Source organism: Oncorhynchus mykiss, chromosome 12, assembly GCF_057628025.1.
Source record: "Oncorhynchus mykiss isolate SJ-2025 chromosome 12, ASM5762802v1, whole genome shotgun sequence".
NCBI classification, from domain to species: Eukaryota; Metazoa; Chordata; class Actinopteri; order Salmoniformes; family Salmonidae; genus Oncorhynchus; species Oncorhynchus mykiss.
The window spans coordinates 45,270,597-45,294,155 of record NC_143033.1 but is presented as its reverse complement, the minus strand read 5'-3'; the positions used below and the strand labels follow the sequence as shown (position 1 = coordinate 45,294,155).

Below are 23,559 nucleotides of genomic sequence, written 5' to 3'. Positions count from 1 at the left end.
AAAATCACCATTAAAACGAACAACTACGGTTTGATATCGTCATTATCTTTTTTTGTGCTGGTCTGTATTAAAAAAACGTTTGTTCACTGATATAAACAGTTCTTTGAATGTACGTTCTTGCCAGAGTGACGTCACCCTTGCTGATGAAGCATTGAAGAAGTCCCAAATTGAAGTCATTAATTGAAAAGGAATGTTAAAACTAGTAGTTGATATCTGAAAACCATACTAGATACTTTTTTGGGTCATACCAGCACAGATGTTTGAAGAATTATTTAGGCTATTATTATCTAATTGATTTCTGGGGTGACATTGAGTAGTAATTTTTCTCACAGGTTCATATATTGATCGCATGTCTGTCTCCCATGTTGATTACTTATGTCTGGAATAGCACAACCAGGTGTTGGTTGGTACAGAGACGGAAGAGGAAGTGAGACATCCCAGCCGCAATTTTTTTCTGGTTAATCTACAGTTAATGAACTAAGCTGACCAGACCCAGCTGCTATTGCATTGGTATCTATGGGACAGCCACCCCTTAAGCAGACCTGTTCTTTGACCAATCCACCATCTTTGGGTTGGTATTCGCAGTCCAATCCCAACATTGGATTGATTGCTCTACCCAATTGCTACCCAATCTGGATTTGTTTGGAGTGATACACACTGCTCACCTGGGTGATGATTAAATCTTCTTGATTAGCCAGTATGTGGAGTGGAACATTCTCGATTAAAAGGATGAAGAACAGAAGGTTTGATCGGTGAATTCTTTGAGCTGACATGATATCAATCACTGACTGATACAAGACAGTGTTATAAGCCACTGAACCCCCTTTTAAACGTTTTAAAAGTCTGTCTTTTTGGCAGGGATTTTGTTTCCTTATGCTAGCATCTCTAACAGTTATTACTCTGGATCACAATGGGTTGGATTTCATGCACCGCAAGCATATGATTTATATGTTTCGACATAGTCCTGTGTGAGTAATATTCTGAGTAATGTTAATACATCCTGTAATTTTCACCATTCCGATGATGTTTATGCTCCCCTTTGTCTCTCGGGTTTGAGATTAAAAAAAATAAAAAAGTTTACATTGTAGGTCTTGGCTTGGTTTGAACCATGAATTAGATATTTTGTCAGAAGATTCTGATAAAGGATACTAAAACTCCTTGAAAACAGTTAAAATTAGACCTCTGCAAACTGGAAAGGAGGTCAGCATTTACTCCACAGGAAATCTGGGACAGAACACAGAACGTGTCACCAAACTCTGATGAAATATGGGACTAGAGGCTACAAAAGAATCACACTCCGAAATGAAAAATACCTCTAGATACCTTCCTACCAAAGTGTCAGTCTGACAAGAATATATGTGGCTAGCTACCTATTCAACTGTTTGCATCTGATCTTACTTGCAGTATGGTGTATATGTGTGTAGACTACAGCTTCTTTACTAGCTCTGACCCTCTCCTGTCTGTTCGTCTCTCTCTCTCTATGTCCTTCCAGAGGAGGGTGAGTACTTCCTGAAGGTGCTGATCCCCAGCTATGCGGCCGGCTCCATAATTGGCAAGGGCGGCCAGACCATCGTACAGCTGCAGAAAGAGACGGGCGCCACCATCAAGCTGTCCAAATCCAAAGACTTCTACCCAGGTAATTGGATCCCACTATGTCCCTGATCAAATTATCCAAATATAACGGCGTACACCCAAGTAAGAGCCCCCAAAATCATCGGACTCTCTCAATTCAAGATCAGTACAAGATGTTATTTGTTGGTTACACTGGAATTTGAATTCCAACTGGGGAGCCCAATGAGTTTGATCCAGCCTTCCAAATGCACAGTATTTTTACCCAGACAAAAGACCTATTCAGATGCTACAGCTGCTTCTGACTCAGGAATAGCATTTATAGATACAAGCAATTGCTCTTTCAATTTGGCTGTGCTCTTAGCAGGGAGCTGATCCAATTTCTGTGAAAAGTCTGTAGTCCCCAGAAGTACTATCATTCTTCATTCTGCTACAATGCAAAGACTGCATTTAATCAATTCCCCGCTTAGCTGCCTGGCTGCCATTTTACTCCAAGATGGAGAGAGCACATTATCCAATGTCGAGGACATGTAAGGTACACTGGAAGCAGTAGTCGCCCATAAGGGCCTTGTTCTTAAAAACATGTCAACATGGAAAAAGATGCTCATGTTTTCCCAATGACCCCACACTGATGGAGGTCACTGCACTCTCTGGTTGGTGCTGAAACATCTTGTCTTCGGAGCAGGAAATGTGAGAGCCGCAGTAAAGTGTATGCGTTTGTCCTTCATGGCTGAGGAAGCTTCAACCTTCTGGAAAATAACAGGTGTCGGGCGGCTCGCTGTTGATTAAGATTACTTTATTAGCCAATTGCACACAAATTTGACTTCCGCTTTTAATCCAACCCATCCGAAAGACACACATACAGGTTTTTGGAGAGGTGCAAGGGGCTGCCACTCTGGGCACCTGTTGTTGTGGGGGGTTATGTGCCTTGCTCAAGGGCACAACAGCAGGTAATGGCATCTAGGAATTGATACCAGCAACCTTCCAGTTGCCAGGTCACTTTCAGACAGATTTTTTCTTGTCGGACACTGGATTAGAACTGGCAACGCTCCAGTTGCTGGCTCACCTCTAACTGATTGAACAAAAATGGCAATATGGCTCAAATATGGGCTATGTTCTGACACGCGGAAGTTGTGATATACTGCACTTGGACTAAACCTTGGCAAAATATTAGGTCACACTTTATTTGGATAGTCCATCTGTAGATGCTCTACAGGTTGTCATACTCTCAACAAACGATCTGTTGATAAGCAACTGCTTGCTACGGTTAGGTTTAGAATAAGGGTTAGGGTTAAGTTTAGGGTTAGGATAAGGGTTAAGGTTAGTGTTAGTTACATTAAATGTTACTGAGTCTGTAGAGCATCTACAGATTGACTATCCATATATAAAGTGTTACCAATAATTATTGAACCTCGGCAAAGAATAGAAGTACAATAATATTTCCCTTTTAGGGTATCTCCTGTTCCCACTACTGCACTATCTGAAAAACTGGATTCATCGATCGTCACCATGACACCCTGAAAATGAACTATAGTAATGGCTTACTTTTGCATACAATGTAGCAGCACTCCTTTGTAGTGTTGTCACGATATCAGAATTTTGACTTTGATATCGATACCAGGGTCAGCATCACAATGCTCGATACCAAAACTATAGCAAACGATACCAAGGGAAAAAAGAAGGCGTATTAGCCAGTCACAGAATGGCACTCGATCCAGACAGTTCTTTTGAGTTCAATATTATTACATTTGAAATTGTAGATGTTTGAATGAATGCATTAAGAAAACAATTATACAAGTATGCAAATTATTTGAATGGTCAATCTCAAGTCTATTGATAAACTGGGTGAATCAAGATGCAGCCTAGGTCTATTTACTATACAGGTGAATACAATGAGTTATTGAGCTTGTTTTGGCTGAATTCATGGGGCTACAGATGAAAAACAATGTTTACCTTCCATTTGGGGCTTATTTTATTATTTGCATAGAAGAAGCAATCTATTATTTTGTAAAAGTGCGTGCTGTCTCTTTAAGACCCATGACGACATATACACACTAAGTTCTAGGCTTGAGCAAATGTGATCTTGGGAGAGATGTGAGGCAGGGGAGATGAAGTGAATGAATAAAGTTTTTGGGTGACAATCATCAGCATTTTGCATTATGGTTTGCATATGATTACAAACAAGGTACTAGGGTAGTCAATTGATGTTAGCTTCTGCTGTAAGCTTTCTTTTGTGAACAGAAATGATTCTATAGCAACGGTCATCGAAATTGTTAAAAGGTTTTAAAAACAATTCTAATACATGCACATTTGAACAATGAATTAAGATACTCCAAAATGTTGGAATTTTTATAATCCAGTTTTTTGTTGTTGCATATATGAATACATTAACGCAAAGGGAGGAACAAGGCTGCAACCACCAAACACTTTCTCAGTCTACCCTAACTGCAGTCACATAAACATACTTTACAATGTTTACGAGATCATACATAATATCACTGTAATCCGAGAGCTCATTTTTGAAAGTTGCTTTCATTTCAGCTCATCTAATTTATAAAAATTTCAACTGTTAGATTCTTACTTTTTTTCAAGTACACAAAAAATGAACACCCATCAAAATAACGTTTTTTTTCTTCTCTTTCTTGTGATGTGGCGAGACGGTGAGTTCAATCTCTGATGAAGCGTTGACAGGTCATTACAAGCATTTCAGCGGTCGTAACGTTCATGGAAAGAAAATTGACAGACACAAGCAAAAGTGTGAAATAAGTCGCAGGAGTAAAATTAAAGCAATCAATCCAGCGAGATTTAAGTAACAAGCGGATTTAGCGCCCCTCAAACACAGGAAATAGATGGCTGAAAGACAGATCATCAGCTGGGCGGGGCATGCGCGTTGCTAGTTTCAAAATTGCTACATGCCATGTTGCATTATTCAAGTGTGTTAATAACTTCTGTGCAGCATAAGTGGTGATGCAGCCCAGACTCGCAGTGAGAGTAGTGGTTCTTCAGGACAGGCTAGAGCTAGTAATGAGTAAGTGCAACAGGCACTGTGCTCTCGTGCTATAAGAGGACATTGGCTGTGCTGATAGACAGACTTGATCCTCTCTCAACCAGTAGATGACGTGAGACACGTTTGACAGAAGTACCGAAAGTGAAGAGAAAAAGAAGAGGTATACCGTGCAACACTACTACTTTGTTTGTCTACATCGAAAACACACTTTGATGCAGTTGTGCTTTTGTATCCTCTTCCTCTCGCTGGGTGGTGAATGTGTCGATAGAGCACCACCTGCTCTGCTCCTCCCCATCCCCATCGTGTTGTGAGGAGTTCAGGGAGAGGGTGCTGGCAGCGATGTCATTGGTTACTGCTAGGGTCCCCAAAGTAAAATTAAACTACTACACCATCTCACACAATGGGCCGGAACTCTTCCAGAAAGTCTGCATGTATTCAATGTACACTTATATGACCAAATATACAAGGCTTTTGCACCTGTTCAAAGTTTGCAGCTGTTATTTTTTACTGAGGAATTCAAAGACAAGAAACAAAGCTAATCAATTGCATTTTAATTTGACTACCTTGTTCCTCATCGCAAGTCTGTAACCTTTCATTTTCGTTCTACCTTTCGTGATTTATTCCCTACTGAGCTTAGTGCAACATGTTGTAAATTCTGCTGCAATATTTTATCAAACTTGTTTTTAATGACAAACAGGTAGGCTATACCATAGCAATGACTTTTCAAATCAAATCAGACCTTACTTCAAATCAAATGTTATTTGTCACATACACATGGTTAGCAGATGTTAATGCGAGTGTAGCGAAATGCTTGTGCTTCAAGTTCCGACAATGCAGTAATAACCAAGAATAATCTAACCTAACAATTCCACAGCTACTACCTTATACACACAGGTGTAAAGGGATAAAGAATATGTACATAAAGATATATGAATGAGTGATGGTACAGAACGGCATAGGCAAGATGCAGTAGATGGTATCGAGTACAGTATATACATATGAGATGAGTAATGTAGGGTATGTAAACAAAGTGGCATAGTTTAGTGGCTAGTGATACATGTATTACAAAAAGATGCAGTAGATGATATAGCGTACAGTATATACATATACATATGAGGAGTAATGTAGGGTATGTAAACATTATATTAAGTGGCATTGTTTAAAGTGGCTAGTGATACAATTTTTACATAAATTTCCATTATTAAAGTGAGCTGGAGTCAGTATGTTGGCAGCATCCACTCAATGTTACTGACATCGCCTTCTGGATGATAGCGGGGTGAACAGGCACTGGCTCGGGTGGTTGTTGTCCTTGATGATCTTTATGGCCTTCCTGTGACATCGGGTGGTGTAGGTGTCCTGGAGGGCAGGTAGTTTGCCCCCGGTGATGCGTTGTGCAGACATCACTACCCTCTGGAGAGCCTTACGGTTGTGGGCGGAGTAGTTGCCGTACCAGGCGGTGATACAGCCCGACAGGATGCTCTCGATTGTGCATCTGTAGAAGTTGAGTGCTTTTGGTGACAAGCCAAATTTCTTCAGCCTCCTGAGGTTGGAGAGGCGCGGCTGCGCCTTCTTCACAACGATGTCTGTGTGCGTGGACCAATTCAGTTTGTCCGTGATGTGTACGCCGAGGAACTTAAAACTTACTACCCTCTCCACTACTGTCCTGTCGATGTGGATAGGGGGGTGCTCCCTCTGCTGTTTCCTGAAGTCCACAATCATCTCCTTTGTTTTGTTGACGTTGAGTGTGAGGTTATTTTCCTGACACCACACTCCGAGGGCCCTCACCTCCTCCCTGTAGGCCGTCTCGTTGTTGTTGGTAATCAAGCCTACCACTGTAGTGTCGTCCGCAAAGTTGATTATTGAGTTGGAGGCGTGCATGGCCACGCAGTCGTGGGTGAACAGGGAGTACAGGAGAGGGCTCAGAACGCACCCTTGTGGGGCCCCAGTGTTGAGGATCAGCGGGGTGGAGATGTTGTTACCTACCCTCACAACCTGGGGGCGGCCTGTCAGGAAGTCCAGTACCCAGTTGCACAGGGCAGGGTCGAGACCCAGGGTCTCGAGCTTGATGACGAGTTTGGAGGGTACTATGGTGTTAAATGCTGAGCTGTAGTCGATGAACAGCATTCTCACATAGGTATTCCTCTTGTCCCGATGGGTTAGGGCAGTGTGCAGTGTGGTTGCGATTGCGTCGTCTGTGGACCTATTGGGGCGGTAAGCAAATTGGAGTGGGTCTAGAGTGTCAGGTAGGGTGGAGGTGATATGGTCCTTGACTAGTCTCTCAAAGCACTTCATGATGACGGAAGTGAGTGCTACGGGGCGGTAGTCGTTTAGCTCAGTTACCTTAGCTTTCTTGGGAACAGGAACAATGGTGGCCCTCTTGAAGCATGTGGGAACAGCAGACTGGGATAAGGATTGATTGTACTTACTTATAAGCTCTTAACCAACAGTACAGTTCAAGAAGAGTTAAGAATAGAAATAAATAGACTAAAGTAAAAAATAATAATAAAAAGTAACACAATAAGAATAACAATAACGAGGCTATATACAGAGGGGGTACCGAGTTAGTGTGCGGAGGTACAGGTTAGTTGAGTTTTTTTGTACATGTAGGTAGGGGTGAAGTGACTCTGCATATATAATAAACAGCGAGAAGCAGCAGTGTATAAAAAGGGGGGGGGGGGGGAAATGTAAGTAGTCTAGTGGCGATTTTATTAATCGTTCAGCAGTCTTATGGCTTGGGGGTAGAAGCTGTTGAGGAGCCTTTTGGTCCTAGACTTGGCTCTCTGGTACCGCTTGCCGTGCGGTAGCAGAGAGAGTCTATTACTTGGGTGACTGGAGTCTCTGACAATTTTATGGGCTTTCCTCTGGCACCGCCTAGTATATAGGTCCTGGATGGCAGGAAGCTTGGCCCCAGTGATGTACTGGGCCGTACGCACTACCCTCTGTAGCGCCTTGCGGTCAGTTGCCGAGCAGTTGCCATACCAGGCGGTGATGCAACCAGTCATGATGCTCTCAATGGTGCAGCTGTAGAACCTTTTGGGGATCTGGGGACCCATGTCAAATCTTTTCAGTCTCCTGTGGGGGAAAAGGTTTTGTCGTGCCCTCTTCATGACTGTCTTGGTATGTTTGGACCATGATAGTTTGTTGGTGATGTGGACACCAAGGAACTTGAAACTCTCGACCCACTCCACTACAGCCCCGTCGATGTTAATGGGGGCCTGTTTGGCCCACCTTTTCCTATTGTCTACGATCAGCTCCTTTGTCTTTTTCATATTGAGGGAAAGGTTGTTGTCCTGGCACCACACTGATAGTTCTCTGACCTCCTCCCTATAGGCCGTCTCATCGTTGTCGGTGATCAGGCCGAGCACTGTTGTGTCGTCAGCAAACTTAATGATGGTGTTGGAGTCAGGTTTGGCCACGCAGTCGTGGGTGAACAGGGAGTACAGGAGGGGACACAACCCTGAGGGGCCTGTGTTGAGGATCAGCGTGGCAGACATGTATTTGCCTACTCTTACCACCTGGGGGCGGCCCGTCAGGAAGTCCAGGATCCAGTTGCAGAGGGAGGTGTTTAATCCCAGGATCCTTAGCTTAGTGATGAGCTTCGTGGGCACTATGGTGTCGACTACAGCTCAGCGTTCAATGAACAGCATTCTCACATAGGTGTTCCTTTTGTCCAGGTGGGAAAGGGCAGTGTGTAGTGCAATTGAGATTGCGTCATCTGTGGATCTGTTGGGGCGGTATGCGAATTGGAGTGGGTCTAGGGTGTCCGGGAGGATGCTGTTGATGTGAGCCATGACCAGCCTTTCAAAGCACTTCATGGCTACTGACGTGAGTGCTACGGGGCGGTAATCATTTAGGCAGGTTACCTTCGCTTCCTTGGGCACAGGGACTGTAGTGGTCTGTTAGGTATTACAGACTCCGTCAGGGAGAGTTTGAAAATGTCAGTGAAGATACTTGACAGTTGGTCTATCTCCATTCTGTGTTGAGCTATGAGAGGCCTATGTTGACATGTCATGTTCATACCAATATGCACAGATCACCCCTTAATCTGTAACACTTATTCTTATTCTAAAATTGATTAAATATTTTTTTCCCTCATCAGTCTACACACAATACCCTATAATGACAAAGCAAAAAACAGGTTTTTAGAAATATTTGCAAATGTATTAAAAATAAAAACAGAAATACCTTATTTACATAAGTATTCAGACCCTTTGCTATGAGACTCTAAATTGATCTCAGGTGCATAATGTTCGCATTGAACATCCTTGAGAGTCCACCTGCAGTCAATTCAATTGATTGGACATGATTTGGAAAGGCACACACACTATATAAGGTCCTACAGCTGCACCCTGACAGTGCATGTCAGAGCAAAAACCAAGCCATGAGGTCGAAGGAATTGTCCGTAGAGCTCTGGGACAGGGATGGTGTCGAGGCACAGATCTGGGGAAGGGTGCCAAAAAATGTCAGGATTGAGGGAGGGTACAGAGAGATCATTAATGAAAGCCTGCTCCAGAGCGCTCAGGACCTCAGACTTGGGCGAAGGTTCACCTTCCAATAGGACACTGACCCTAAGCATACAGCCAAGACAACCAGGAGTGGATTCTGAATGTCCTTGAATGGCCCAGCCAGAGCCTGGACTTGAACCCGATCTAACATCATTGGAGAGACCTGAAAATAGCTGTGCAGCAACGCCCTCCATCTAACCTGACAGAGCTTGAGAGGATCTCCAGAGAAGAATGGGAGAAACTCCCGAAATACATGTGTGCCAAGCTTGTAGCTTCATACCCAAGAAGACTCGAGGCTGTAATCACTGCCAAAGGTGCTTCAAAAAGTACTGAGTAAAGGGTCTGAATACTTATGTAAGTGTGATCAGTTATATAAAAAAAAAATATACATTTACAAAAAATTAAATAATAATACGTTTTTGCTTTGTCATTATGGGGTATTGTGTGTAGATTGATGTGGGGAGTGGTAATCAATTTTAGAATAAGGATGTAACATAAGAACATTTTCAAAAAGTCATGGGGTCTGAATACTTTCCAAATGCACTGTAAGACATGAAACCATGAATGGGGGAAGGCCTTGATGGGAATGGGAACTGTCCTACTGGGCCCTGCTGTGGTGGCCTGACATAGATGACTGGAGATAGTGAAGGGTGTGAATGATGCATGATTGTTTGTGAGGGGAGGGGAAAGGGGGGCAGTCCCAGAAATAGCCTGTTTCAATCTCTCTCTCCTTGGAAGTGACCGAGTCCCAGCTGTACCCAAACTGCTCTCTCACTACGCCAATTTTCCTCTTCCCCTCTCTCTCTCCCTCCTGAGCCTGGTTTTTCATAGCACTTGTTCTTAATAGTTTGGAAGTTTTATCCAGATTAGATGGCATTGTGCCGTCTCTACAGAGTTTTGTTTGCATGTTTGCCTAGTAACGAACAGCCCCTGCCCTCTTTTTGTCATTCAATCGCAACCTTACTTCAACCATAACTGACAGAATTACACATACCCAAGTATTTGAACAACATACTGTTCACTCATACTGTACACACGTGCACGCATTAATGTATATACGCACAAATGTACACGCACACACACACACACACACACACACACACACACACACACACACACACAAATTTCACAGCTGCAAATTAAGTTAAGCTGAGAGTTCTTGGTAAGGGCGCAAAGAACCAACAATCCAGGCTCCCTGCTTTGTGCAGCTAGCCGTCAGTTCAGCTAGCATATAAAGTTACACAATGTGCTTCACTAACAGATAAAATAGTTATGTCATAGGAATATGGTGCGGATGTTTTGGATTAGCCGAAAAACAGAAAGACTGACCTCACCCTGAAAAACAACACCATGTCAGTCCATTTTGAGTGAGGTAGTTTGATCAAAAAGCATGTTACATAGTTAAGTAACCTCATTGAAATGCTTTGAAGACAGCCTTTTAGTATTCCGAGTGAAACGCAGATAGTTGTTACTGCTTTATAGCCCTCTGCAGTTAAAAAATTGCAGGCTTTTACTGAAGCCACTGGACTCCAGATTCAAGGTCCTAATTCATTCTGCCTTTGGAACTGCTGCCCTGTGTGCCAGACCTCCCTCTAAGATTAAACATACTGTTACTCAAATTTTTATTACACACATATCAGAACCTATATTATAACTGCTCCTAATAACGCTGTCAAGTAAACCAAGCTCCCAGAGAACCTCAATCCCACCCAAATGACTTGGAAAGAAACCATTGCGGTTCTTAACCAGTCTCAGTCAATGTATGACAGCACTTTGAGGTACAGGCACAAGTATACGTAAACCCATGATGCAACCTACAGTAGTAGCCCCATAGGGACTATACTCTGTCCATGCCACACAGCATAACTACTGAAAGACAACATGGTTGAATGTCTTTACTTCGGACTCTAAAATGGGAACAGTAGCAACCAGCCAGAGTTGGATCGAGTTTGAGTGAGATCCTGTCCCGTCACCAGACTGTGTGGGCTGTGTGTTTTGATAACTTTGACGGACATTTCCTGAATGTTGACAAGTTCTTCTAAGGGCAGATGTGTGTCACCCAATTCTGTAAGGGGAGATGAACTCACGTTAAAAGGAATGGAACACAAATGGCCCGGACTGGCTAGAGTGGAGTGGTGTCAACCCGCAAAAGTAGCAGGCCTGTTTCAACCAGCCGGTCTTCCTGATAGGAGAAAACTCCTATTAGAAGGTTAGGATGACTCTCGTCGCTAACAGAGACCCCCCCCCCCCCCCATATAAAAGGTATTGTCACTAGTATTGAATACATTTTTCACTAATTGGATTGTTGTATTTGATCAGATTTCTGTTAACCAGCAAGTCATTTCAACAGTCGATTCATTTATTTGTATTTTGATAGATATAACACAATGTAGTGCTTACTGTAAAGCTGGTGGTGTGAGATTGAATGAATGATGTGGGTGTAGAAGTATTTCAAATCATATTTTATTTGTCACATGCGCTGAATACATGAAATGCTTAGTTATAAGCCCTTAACCAACAATGCAGTTCAAGAAATGAAGTTAATTAAGAAAATATTTACTAAATAAAGTAAAGTAAAAAAATGATATCTAAAAGTAATACAAGAAAATTACATAACAATAATGAGGCAATATACAGGAGGTACCAGTACCGAGTCAATGTGCGGAGGTACAGTTTAGTCAAGGTCATTTGAAGAGTGACTATGCATAGATAATAAACAGCAAGTAGCAGCAGTGTAAAAACAAAGTAAGTAGTCCGGGTGGCCATTTGATTAATGGTTCAGCATTCTTATGGCTTGGGTGTAGAAGCTGTTAAGGAACCTTTTGGACCTAGACTTGGCACTCCGGTACTGCTTGCCGTGCGGTAGCAGAGAGAACAGTCTATGACTAAGGTGACTGATGTCTTTGACAATTTTTGGGGCCTTCCTCTGAAACCACCTAGTATATCTATCTATCTATCTATCTATCTATCTATCTATCTATCTATCTATCTATCTATCTATCTATCTATCAATCAATCAATCAATCAATCAATCAATCAATCAGAAAATGTATGTATAAAGCCCTTTTTACATCAGCCGATGTCACAAAGTGCTGTACAGAAACCCAGCCTAAAAACCCAAACAGCAAGCAATGCAGATGTAGAAGCACGGTGGCTAGGAAAAACTCCCTAGGAGGAAACCTCGAGAGGAACCAGGCTCTGAGGGGTGGCCAGTCCTCTTCTGGCTGTGCTGGGTAGAGAATATAAAAGTACATGGCCAAGATGTTCAAACATTCATAGATGACCAGCAGGGTCAAATAATAATAATCACAGTGGTTGTGGAGGGTTCAACAGGTCAGCACCTCAGGAGTAAATGTCAGTTGGCTTTTCATAGCCGATCATTCAGAGTTAGAGACAACAGGTGTGATAGAGAGAGAGAGTCAAAAACAGCAGGTCCGGAACAAGGTTGCACGTCCGGTGAACAGGTCAGGGTTCCATAGCTGCAGGCACAATAGTTGAAACTTGAGCAGCAGCAGGACCAGGTTGACTGGGGACAGCATGTAGTCATCAAGCCAGGTAGTCCTGAGGCATGGTCCTAGGGCTCAGGTCCTCCAAGAGAAGAGAGAAAAGAAAGAGAGAGTTAGAGGGAGCATTATTAAATTCACACAGGACACCGGATTTGACAGGAGAAATACTCCAGATATAACAGACTGACCCTAGCCCCCCAACACATAAACTATTGCAGCATAAATACTGGAAGCTAAGACAGGAGGGGTTGGGAGACACTGGCAGGATATAACCCCACCCACTTTGCCAAAGCACAGCCCCCACACCACTAGGGGGATATCTTCAAACCACCAACTTACTATCCTGAGACAAGGCTGAGTACAGCCCACGAAGATCTCCCCCAATGCACGAACCCGAGGGGGGCGCCAAGCCAGACAGGAAGATCACGTTAGTGTCTCAACCCACTCAAGTGACGCACCCCTCCTCGGGACGGCATGGAAGAGGACCAGTAAGCCAGTGACTCAGCCCCCGTAATAGGGTTAGAGGCAGAGAATCCCAGGGGAGAGAGGGGAACCGGCCAGGCAGAGACAGCAAGGGTCACTCCAGTGCCTTTCTGTTCACCTTCAAACCCCTGGGCCAGACTACACTCAATCATAGGACCTACTGAAGAGATGAGTCTTCAATAAAGACTTAAAGGTCAAGACTGAGTATGCGTCTCTCACATGGATAGGCAGACCATTCCATAAAAATTGAGCTCTATAGGAAAAAGCTCTGCCTCCAGCTGTTTGCTTAGAAATTCTAGGGACAATATATAGGTCAATCCAAGATGGCAGCATGTCAAGTCGTTTGTCTGTGACTAGTAGTTTTTAACCTACTAATAACCTATTCATTTATGGTGGAGCAAATCTACAATTTCCTTGTTGTGTAGTGCAAACTATTTTGTTTTGCTATTGCAAAGATCGCGGGTCTTCCTCAACTCTGATATTATTTTTTTTTAGCTATTTGCACTTATTTACTTGAAGTTTACCAAAGTAACTCTCTCTATGGCTGGCCTGGGTTCTATCTTCAGCTTTCCCTCTGCGGAGTGTCTCGTCCAAGATGCTCCTCTTCACTCTCCGCCTGGCTATCAGAGGCAGCTCAACAATCCCCAACCCGTTCTCTCAATCAACCCCCACACCCAATCTACTCACACACTCACATACATACTCATACATACACACAGTCCCTCTCTCCCCTTACCTTTCCTTGGCCTCTATTTCTTTTTACATATCTCAGAGAAAATGACAATTTTCGTAGTATTGCTTTGTGTACTGACTTTACTGAACTCTGGAGAAAACATACATTGTCGCTGGGTGAGTACATCTGACAATGTGCTCTCCCGTCCATTAGACATTTTGTCTGCGGGAATTTGCTATTTTTCACTCGGTCCACTCGTCCAAGTGCCGATGCATTTGTGGCATGATGCGAACAGTACGAACTTGTGTCACTACCAAAGTCTAATGGTTTTAAATGACTGTTTTGTATTGTCTGGAAACTCACTTGTATAATTTGCTTGCAGTAAGTCTATTAAAAAAGAGAAGCCGTGGAAGGTTATTAAACAGAGGTGCCTAGTTATTCTAATTTTGTTGATATCAGGGAACGTGCATCCTAAACCTGGCCCTGATATGCAATGTCTCCAAACTCCCTCTGATTTTAAATCTAGATCTGGTTTTGGTAGTTTTCATTTAAATGTACTGTTGTCAAAAAATTGATGGGGTTAGGATTTGGGCTTAATCAACTGATTCTGATGTAATTGTGTTTTCTGAAACCTGGCTCAAAAAGTCTTTACTTGTAAAGGATATTTGTATAAATGGTTACAATGTGTATCGCACTGATCAAGTTAAGGAAGGTGGGGGGAGGGCTATATATGTAAAAACTAAATTCCTTGTAAGTGTGGCAAAGTCTGAAACTATTTGTAAACAGTTGGAATTTCTTGCTTTGAATCTTGAGGTTTCAAAGGGTCTCTCTATAACTTTGATTGGCTGTTATAGACCCCCCTCTGCTCTCTATAACTTTGATTGGCTGTTATTGGCTGCTCTCGTTGATGTATTTTCTTCTCTGATGCACCTTATATCTAAACTTCTTTACAGTGAAATGATCTTGATTGGTGATCTCAACTGGTGTTGGTTAAAGTCGGTCTCTGATGATTATAAAATGTATTGTAATTCTATGAATCTTACCATACCCAGTTGATTAACTCACCCACATCTCAAATGTCCAGAGAAATCTACCCTGATTGATTTGATATTGACAAATGTTCCACATATATATTCTGCGGTTGGTGTTTTCTGTAATGATTTAAGTGACCATTGTGCTTTTGTTGCTGTTAGAAATACGAAGGTTCCTAAAACAAACCCACGCTTTATTCGTAAGACATTTAAAGAGTTTTAATGAGCAGGCTTTCTTTCATGATTTGTTTTATTTTGACTGGAGCAAGATTGAGTTTATTCCTGATGTTATTCCTGATGAAACTGCCTGGAAATTCTGTCAGGATGTTCTTTTTAATCCAAATAGTAAATAACATGTCCCATTCCGCAGTTCAGAGTTAAAGGGCGGGATAATCCAGAGTTTTCTTCTGAGCTGTCTTGTATTATTCACAAACGTAATCTAGCCTGGGCTAAAGCAAGGAAATCATGTTCTGATGCTGATTGGCTTCTTTTTAGGCAGCTACGAAACAAGTGTTATTTTCTTCTCAGTAAGGCCAGGTCAGAATATTTTATGTATTTTACCACTGATAACAAGAATGACCCTAGAAAGTTTTGGAAGGCTATTAAGTCTATGTCTGCTAATGTTAATGAATTACTGTCATGTGTATTGAAGGACTCCGTGGTTGAATATGACAACTGAAATGCTGAATTGTTTCAATGAGCACTTTGTGTCATCTGGTAGGCTGTTTGATTCAGTATCCTCTGTCTCTGTACAACCCTGTGTGGATGAACCAGTGAGAGCTGGTCCAACTTCTAGCTTTTTGCCATTCTCAGTGCAGGAGTAAATAAAGCCCTGAAATCCTTAGATCAGAGAAAGCCTGCAGGTCCTGATCTTCTTGATCCCTGCTTTTTCAAACTGGCAGCTGATTTCATAGCTGAACCACTTACATAATATCTGTTAAATCTAACCCTGGGATGTAATGAAATTCCAAAGATCTGGAAATCAGCATTTGTCCTACCACTTTTAATAAAAGGGGGAGATCCCACTCTAATTATAGGCCAATCTAAAAGCTGTCACCCCTGGCAAAAATATTTGAAACCTTTTTATATACTAACTCTATTTTATCAACGTACCAATCGGGCTTCAGGAAGAAGCATAAGACAATTACAGCAGCCATTAAGGTTTTAAATGATATCACTGAAGTCCTTGACTTCTCTAAGGCTTTTGATACAGTTGATCATGCTATGCTGAGTCAGAGATTGTCGAGCCTAGGTCTTTCAGAGCATTCAGTTGCATTGTTTGCTAACTATCTCTGATAGAACTCAATTTGATGGACTCATGTCTGTTAAATTGTCTGTCTGTAATGGTGTGTCCCAGGGCTTTGTACTTGGTCCCCTCTTATTCACTATTTATATAAATAATTTAGACAAATGTGCAAAATGCGCAACTTCACTTTTATGTTGATGATACTGTTATTTATAGTTGTGACTCGTCTTCTCACAAAAGCTTTCCAGAACTTGCAAACTGCTTTTTATACTGTTCAACATACCTTGTGTCAATTGAAGCTTATCCTCAATATTGACAAAACTAAACGAATGGTGTTTTCTAAAGCAAGAAATAGACCTCTGAACCTTTCACCTATTACTACCTGTCAGGGCAATGAGATTGAGACTGTAACCTCATATAAATATCTTAGAATTTGAATTGATGATGGCCTCTCTTTTAAATTGCATACTCAACAACTAACAAAAAAAAGGCATTTTTATATTGTTCAGAAATGTTGTGGGTACTCTCTTTGTTCGCAGGACTTTATCCTGCTAACTGTTCCAAATGTCCGAACTGAATTTGGTAAAATGGCTTTTATGTACTCTGCGCCATCGGCTTGGAGCGCCTTACAAAATACTTTTCAACTGGAAGAACCGATTGGTGTTTTTAAATCATTGATGAAGGATTTTGAGTCAGATTCCCTGACCTGTCAATGTTTTTAATTTGCTGTTTTATGATTGTTATCCTCTTGTGAATTCTCTGTTTTTTTTACTACATTACTTGTAGTTTTTCATGTTGTCTGTCTGTAATTGTGTAATAACTTGGTGCTGCCTATCTTGGCCAGGAAGCTGTTGAAAAAGATATTTCAAATCTCAATGAGCCCTTCCTGGTTAAATAAAGGTTAATAAAAATGTTAAATATATAGGTCCTGGATGGCAGGAAGCTTAATCCCCAGTGATGGGACATATGCACTACCCTATATTGTGCTTTATGTTCAGATGCTGAGCAGTTGCCATACCAGGCGGTGATGCAACCGGTCAGGATGCTCTCGATAATGGAGCTGTAGAACTTTTTAAGGATCTGGGAACCCATGCCAAATCTTTTCAGTCTCCTGAGGGGGAAAAGGTGTCGTGAAGAGGGCACAACTGTCTTGGTGTGTTTGGACCGTGATAGTTCGTTGGTATTATGGACACCAAGGAGCTTGAAACTCTCAACCCGCTACATTACTGCCTTGCTTGCTCACATTGAGGGAAAAGTTGTTGTCCTGGCACCACACTGCCAGGACTGTGACCTCCTCCCTATAGGCTATATCATCGTTGTCGGATTGTTGTGTCGTCAGAAAACTTTATGATGGTGTTGGATTCATGCTTGGCCACGCAGTCATGGGTGAACAGGGAGTACAAGAGGGGACTAAGCACGCACCCCTGAGGGGCCCCAGTGTTGAGGATCAACGTGTCAGATGTGTTGTTGCCTACTCTTACCACCTGGGGGTGGCCTGTCAGGAAGTTCAGGATCCAGTTGCAGAGGGAGTTGTTAAGTCCCAGGGTCCTTAGCTGAGTGATGAGCTTTGATGGTGTTAATGTGAGCCATGACCAGCCTTTCAAAGCACTTCATGGCTACCAACGTGATTGCTACAGGGCGGTAATCGGCAGGTTAACTTCGCTTTCTTGGGCACAGGGACTATGGTGGTCTGTTTGAAACATGTGGGTGTATTACAGACTCGGTCAGGGAGAGGTTGAAAATGTTTGAAGACACTTGCCAGTTGGTCCGCACATGCTTTGAGTACACATCCTGGTAATCCGTCTGGCCCTGCGGCTTTGTGAATGTTGGCCTGTTTAAAGATCTTGCTCACATTGGCTACGGAAGAGTGTGATTGCACAGTCATCCAGAACAGCTGATGCTCTCATGCATGCTTCAGTTTTGCTTGCCTCGAAGCGAGCATAAAAGGCAGTTAGCTCGTCTGGTAGGAGCACGCCACTGGGCAGCTCGTGGCTGGGTTTCCCTTTGTAGTCCGTAATAGTTTTCAAGCCCTGCAACATCCGACGAGCATCAGAGCCGGTGTAGTAGGATTCAATCTTAGTCCTGTATTGACGCTTTGCCTGTTTGATGGTTCATCTGAAGGCATAGCGGGATTTATTGTAAGCGTCCGGATCCAGCTCCTTGAAAGCGACAGCGCTAGCCTTTAGCTCGGTGCAGATGTTGCCTGTAATCCATGGCTTCTGGTTGGGTATGTATGAGTCACTGGTACTTCCTGCTTTAGTTTTAGCTTGTAAGCAGGAATCAGGAGGATTTAATTATGGTCAGATTTGCCAAATGGAGGGCTTTTTATGCGTCTCTGTGTGTGGAGTAAAGGTGGTCTCGAGTTTTTTTCCCCCTCTGGTTCCACATGTGACATGCTGGTAGAAATGAGGTAAAACGTATTTATGTTTGCCTTGAATGTGAATCTGTGCGAAGGAAGGAGAGAAATAAAGCAAGGCAGACGAGGGGAGTAAGAGAGGGAGAGAAAGAGAAGGAGTCAAAGGAAGAGAAGCAGGCTGTAGAAAGGACATGCTGTTACATCACCTGTTTCCACAGCGCAGCTCCTTAACCATGGCAACGGAATTCCGGTAGGCCCGACAACGGGGGTGTAGAAAGAAACTTGCAAGAGGGAAGGGTGTGTGGAGACTATGCACGGGGCAGTGGGGAAAGGAAAGGCCTTGCATTCCAGGGCCCTGGAAGAGTTACATAATTTAGGAGGAATCATACTCTTTTAGCTGCTCTATTTTTGAGCGCCTACTTGGGGGGTGGAATATTATGGAATAGGTTAGCAATTAGCACCACTGCATAAAGAAACTGTGATATCAAACCTTGAGCATCCATTATTTTCTGCAAAGTGTCACTGCATAAGTGGCTATTAAGTTATAAATGAGGTTGCTTTGCAACACTAAGTACTAGTTTTAGTAAAACAGGTACTTGATAAAAACATGTTTTATCCAAGAAATCCTGTTCCTTAAATTAAACAAGGAAGTCTCTTGCAAGTGATATACTACAGCGATAGCAGACGCTGACCCCAAGGCACAAGAATCTATGTTCTCATAAGGCTGCGATCCCAAAGAAAGTAGTATTGATACACCGAGATGTATATGTTTTCTGTTCTCTCCACACAGGAACCACAGAGCGTGTATGTCTGATACAGGGTACAGTCGAGGCGCTGAATAGTGTCCACAGCTTCATCGCGGAGAAAGTCCGTGAGATGCCTCAGAGCGCCCAGAAAACAGAGCCAGTCAGCATACTGCAACCACAGACCACTGTCAACCCCGACCGCGTCAAACAGGTGAGGCACGGTCCACTCAGTCAGCCAGCCCTGACCAACCATCATACTAGACAGATCAAAGCATGTTCCTTCCCTGATGATCTGTCTGATTGTCTACAATATTGACATGTCATAAGCAGGGTTTCCAGGTCTAACTAAAATGTCTAACCCAGTGACCACTCAAAACCCGTACGTACAGAAAGCCTGAAAAGTAGCCAACATTTTTTCTGCAACGAGAGGATTTGACACATTTATGCAATAAACCCTTTTTCCATAACGTTATCGGGCCAATTAAGAAGAAATATCGACTTAACTTGTAATGACATTAGAAGCTGCATCTGGTTTTCATCAAAATAATAAATGCGAGCTATGACGTGACGTAATAAAGGAATTTGAATAAATTGCAAGAATGTCTGGATAGAGCCATTCGCCGTGTATTGGCCATATACCACAAACCCCAGAGGTTCCTTATTGCTATTACACAGTAAACTGGTTACCAACGTAATTAGAACAGTAAAACTTTTTTTGTCATACCCGTGGCATACTTAAGCAATATGGCAAGAGGGTATGGTATATGGCCAATATACGACGGCTAAAGGCTGTTCTTAAGCAAATCGCGGAGTGTCTGGATACAGCCCTGAGCAGTTGTATATTGGCCATATACCACAAACACCCAAGGTGCCTTATTGCGATTATAAACTGGTTACCAATGTAATTAGAGCAGTGAAAATAAATGTTTTGTCATACCCGTGGTATACGGTCTGATATACCACAGCTGTCATTCAATCAGCATTCAGGGCTCGAACCACCCAGTCTATAATTGTAAATAAATCCCTTTTGCGCATGTGCATAACTATAAATATATCAGACAGGAGAGTTTGAGTGATGAAAGTTGGACAGAGGATTTCAAAGTCTGCGCAAAAAACACTTAAAAAAACTGGCAATTATGTCGTTATTATGTCAGATGTTAAGACTACAAACCGTTATAAATGGCCCATTTGCGAGATTGTCTTGTCATTTCAATAGGCATAGGCTACAGACTAAAATCTGGGTTTATGATTGCAATTCAACTTTGCCTTGGTTTTATTTGTCACGTGCGCCGAATACAACAGGTGTAGATCTTACAGTGAAATGCTTATTTACAGGCTCCAACCAATAGTGCAAAAAAGGTATTAGGTGAACGATAGGTAGGTAAAGAAATAAAAGCAACAGTAAAAAGACAGTGAAAAACAGTAGCGAGGCTATATACAGCAGTGAGGCTATAACAGTAGCGAGGCTACATACAGACACCGGTTAGTCAGGCTGATTGAGGTAGTATGTACATGTAGATATGGTTAAAGTGACTATGCATATATGAAGAACAGAGAGTAGCAGTAGCGTAAAGAGGGGTTGGTGGGTGGCGGGACACAATGCAGATGTCCCGGTTAGCCAATGTGCGGGAGCACTGGTTGGTCGGGCCAATTGAGGTAGTATGTACATATGTACATGAATGTATGGTTAAAGCGACTGTCCACATATGATAAACAGAGAGTAGCAGCAGCGTAAAAGAGGGGGGTTGGCAGGGGGGGGGCACAATGCAAATAGTCCGGGTAGTCATTTGATTACCTGTTAAGGAGTCTTTTGGCTTGGGGGTAAAAACTGTTGAAGACTTTTTGTCCTAGACTTGGCTCTCCGGGCACCGCTTGTCATGTGGTAGTAAAGAGAACAGTCTGTGACTGGGGTGGCAATTTGACCATTTTTAGGGCCTTCCTCTGATAGCGCCTGGTGTAGAGGTCCTGGAGGTCCAGGCAGCTTAGCCCCAGTGAAGTACTGAGCCGTACGCACTACTCTCTGTAGTGCCTTGCAGTGGGAGGCAGAGCAATTGCCGTACCAGGCAGTGATGCAACCAGTCAGGATTTTCTTGATGTTGTAGCTGTAGAACCTTTTGAGGATCTCAGGACCCATGCCAAATCTTTTTAGTTTCCTGAGGGTGAATCGGCTTTCTCGTGCCCTCTTCACGACTGTCTTGATGTGTTTGGACTATACTAGTTTGTTGGTGATGTGGACACCAAGGAACTTGAAGCTCTCAATCTGCTCCTCTACAGCCCCGTCGAGGAGAATAGGTGCGTACTCGGTCCTCCTTTTCCTGTAGTCCACAATCATCTCCTTAGTCTTGGTTACGTTGAGGGATAGGTTGTTATTCTGGCACCACCCGACCAGGTCTCTGACCTCCTCCCTATAGGCCGTCTCATCGTTGTCGGTGATCATCGTGTGTCGTCAGCAAACTTAATGATGGTGTTGGAGTCTTGCCTGGCCATGCAGTCGTGGGTGAACAGGGAGTATATGAGGGGACTGAGCACGCACACCAGGGGGGCTCCAAGGTTGATGAAAAGCGTGGCAGATGTGTTGCTACCTACCCTCACCACCTTGGGGCAGCCTGTCAGGAAGTCCAGGATCCAGTTGCAGAGGGAGGTGTTTAGTCCCAGGATCCTTAGCTTAGTGATGAGCTTTGAGGTTACTATGGTGTTGAACGCTGAGCTGTAGTCAATGAATAGCATTCTCACGTAAGTGTTCCTTTTGTCCAGGTGGGAAAGGGCAGTGTGGAGTGCAATAGAGATTGCATCATCTGTGGATCTGTTTGGGCGGTATGCAAATTGGAGTGGATCTAGGGTTTCTGGGTTAATGGTGTTGATGTGAGCCATGACCAGCCTTTCAAAGCACTTCATGGCTACGGATGTGAGTGAGTCATTTAGGCAGGTTGCCTTTCTGTTCTTGGGCACAGGGACCATGGTGGTCTGCTTGAAACATGTTGCTATTACAGGCTCAATCAGGGTCATGTTGAAAATGTTAGTGAAGACACCTGCCAGTTGGTCAGCACATGCCCGGAGCATACGTCCTGGTAATTCGTCTGGCCCCGCAGCCTTGTGTCTAAAGTTCTCACTCACGTTGGCTACGGAGAGCGTGATCACACAGTCGTCCGGAACAGCTGATGCTCTCATGCATGCCTCAGTGTTGCTTGCCTCGAAGTGAGCATAGAAGTGATTTTGCTCATCTGGTAGGCTCATGTCACTGGGCAGCTCGCGGCTGTGCTTCCCTTTAGAATCTGTAATAGGACGAGCGTCGGAGCCGGTGTAGTATGATTCAATCTTAGCCCTGTATTGACGCTTTGCCTGTTTTATGGTTTGTCGCAGGGCATAGCAGGATTTCTTGTAAGCTTCCGGGTTAGAGTCCAACACCTTGAAAGTGGCCCTTTAGCTCAGTGCAAATTTTACGTGTAATCCATGGCTTCTGGTTGGGGTATGTACGTACAGTAACTGTGGGGACGACATCCTCGATGCACTTATTGATAAAGCCAGTGACTGATGTGATATACTCAAGTACATCGGAAGAATCCCGGAACATGTTCCAGTCTGTGATAGCAAAACAGTCTTGTAGTTTAGCATCTGCTTCATCCGACCACTTTTTTATAGACCAAGTCACTGGTGCTTCCTGCTTTAATTTTTGCTTGTAAGCAGGAATCAGGAGGATCTTAGCTATATGCAGGTAGCCTATAGCCCTGATAGGCCTACATCTAATTTCAGATAGCCTACAGTAGCCTAGCCAAGATGTAGGCAAGATGTAAGCAGAATGATTTAGCGGCTTGCTTCGTTCAAATTGACAGACTAATTTATTCAACATGAATAGCGAGGTGATTTCGAGGTAAGAAGTGCTTGTGCTGCCCAATAGCCTGCTGGAATAGGCTACTGAGGATGGGGTAATACTTTCAATCACTGAACCAAATATTAAGAATATGGATATGACCTGAATATGCTTGTCAACAACAGACAGTGTTTTTTTTCTCTTTAGCCTAATCTGACTACTGTTACCGTCAATCAAATAAAATGCATTCTAACTACTAATCATCAATTGCGATAGAGCTTTGATAACTTCCAATTTAATGAATTAATAACTGCATAATAACGCAAGGCTACAATAACAATAAACTGAAGTTATAGGCTATTTATTAAATTGGTTTGCCAGCTCCAGGTAGGCTACACAAGTGGCACTAATTGATTTGTAATGACTCCAGTGATATCGACATTTTAACATATTTATTGTATCAAATGGTAGACTACAGTAGCCTACAATGGCAGATAAATTAATAGGCTACTTGATGGCCAACAGATATCATTCTCCACATTTAAATGTCAGTACCATTGAGGACTTCCCCATAACAGAAGCACAGGAGGGGGATCCATAACTTCCATTTCAGATTTCCACTCGCGCAG

The 23,559-nt window shown here is 43.0% G+C and overlaps 1 protein-coding gene across 1 annotated transcript in view; it reads left to right on the top strand.

Annotated features, from left to right (window-relative positions):
* Positions 1 to 23,559, top strand: part of LOC110537659 (RNA-binding protein Nova-1) — a 34,907-nt gene that overhangs the window by 1,778 nt on the left and 9,570 nt on the right. Inside the window, exons 2-3 of the mRNA XM_021623868.3 lie at positions 1,493 to 1,636; positions 19,167 to 19,333. Coding sequence (XP_021479543.1) covers positions 1,493 to 1,636; positions 19,167 to 19,333 — 311 coding nt within the window. The remainder of the gene's footprint in view (positions 1 to 1,492; positions 1,637 to 19,166; positions 19,334 to 23,559) is intronic.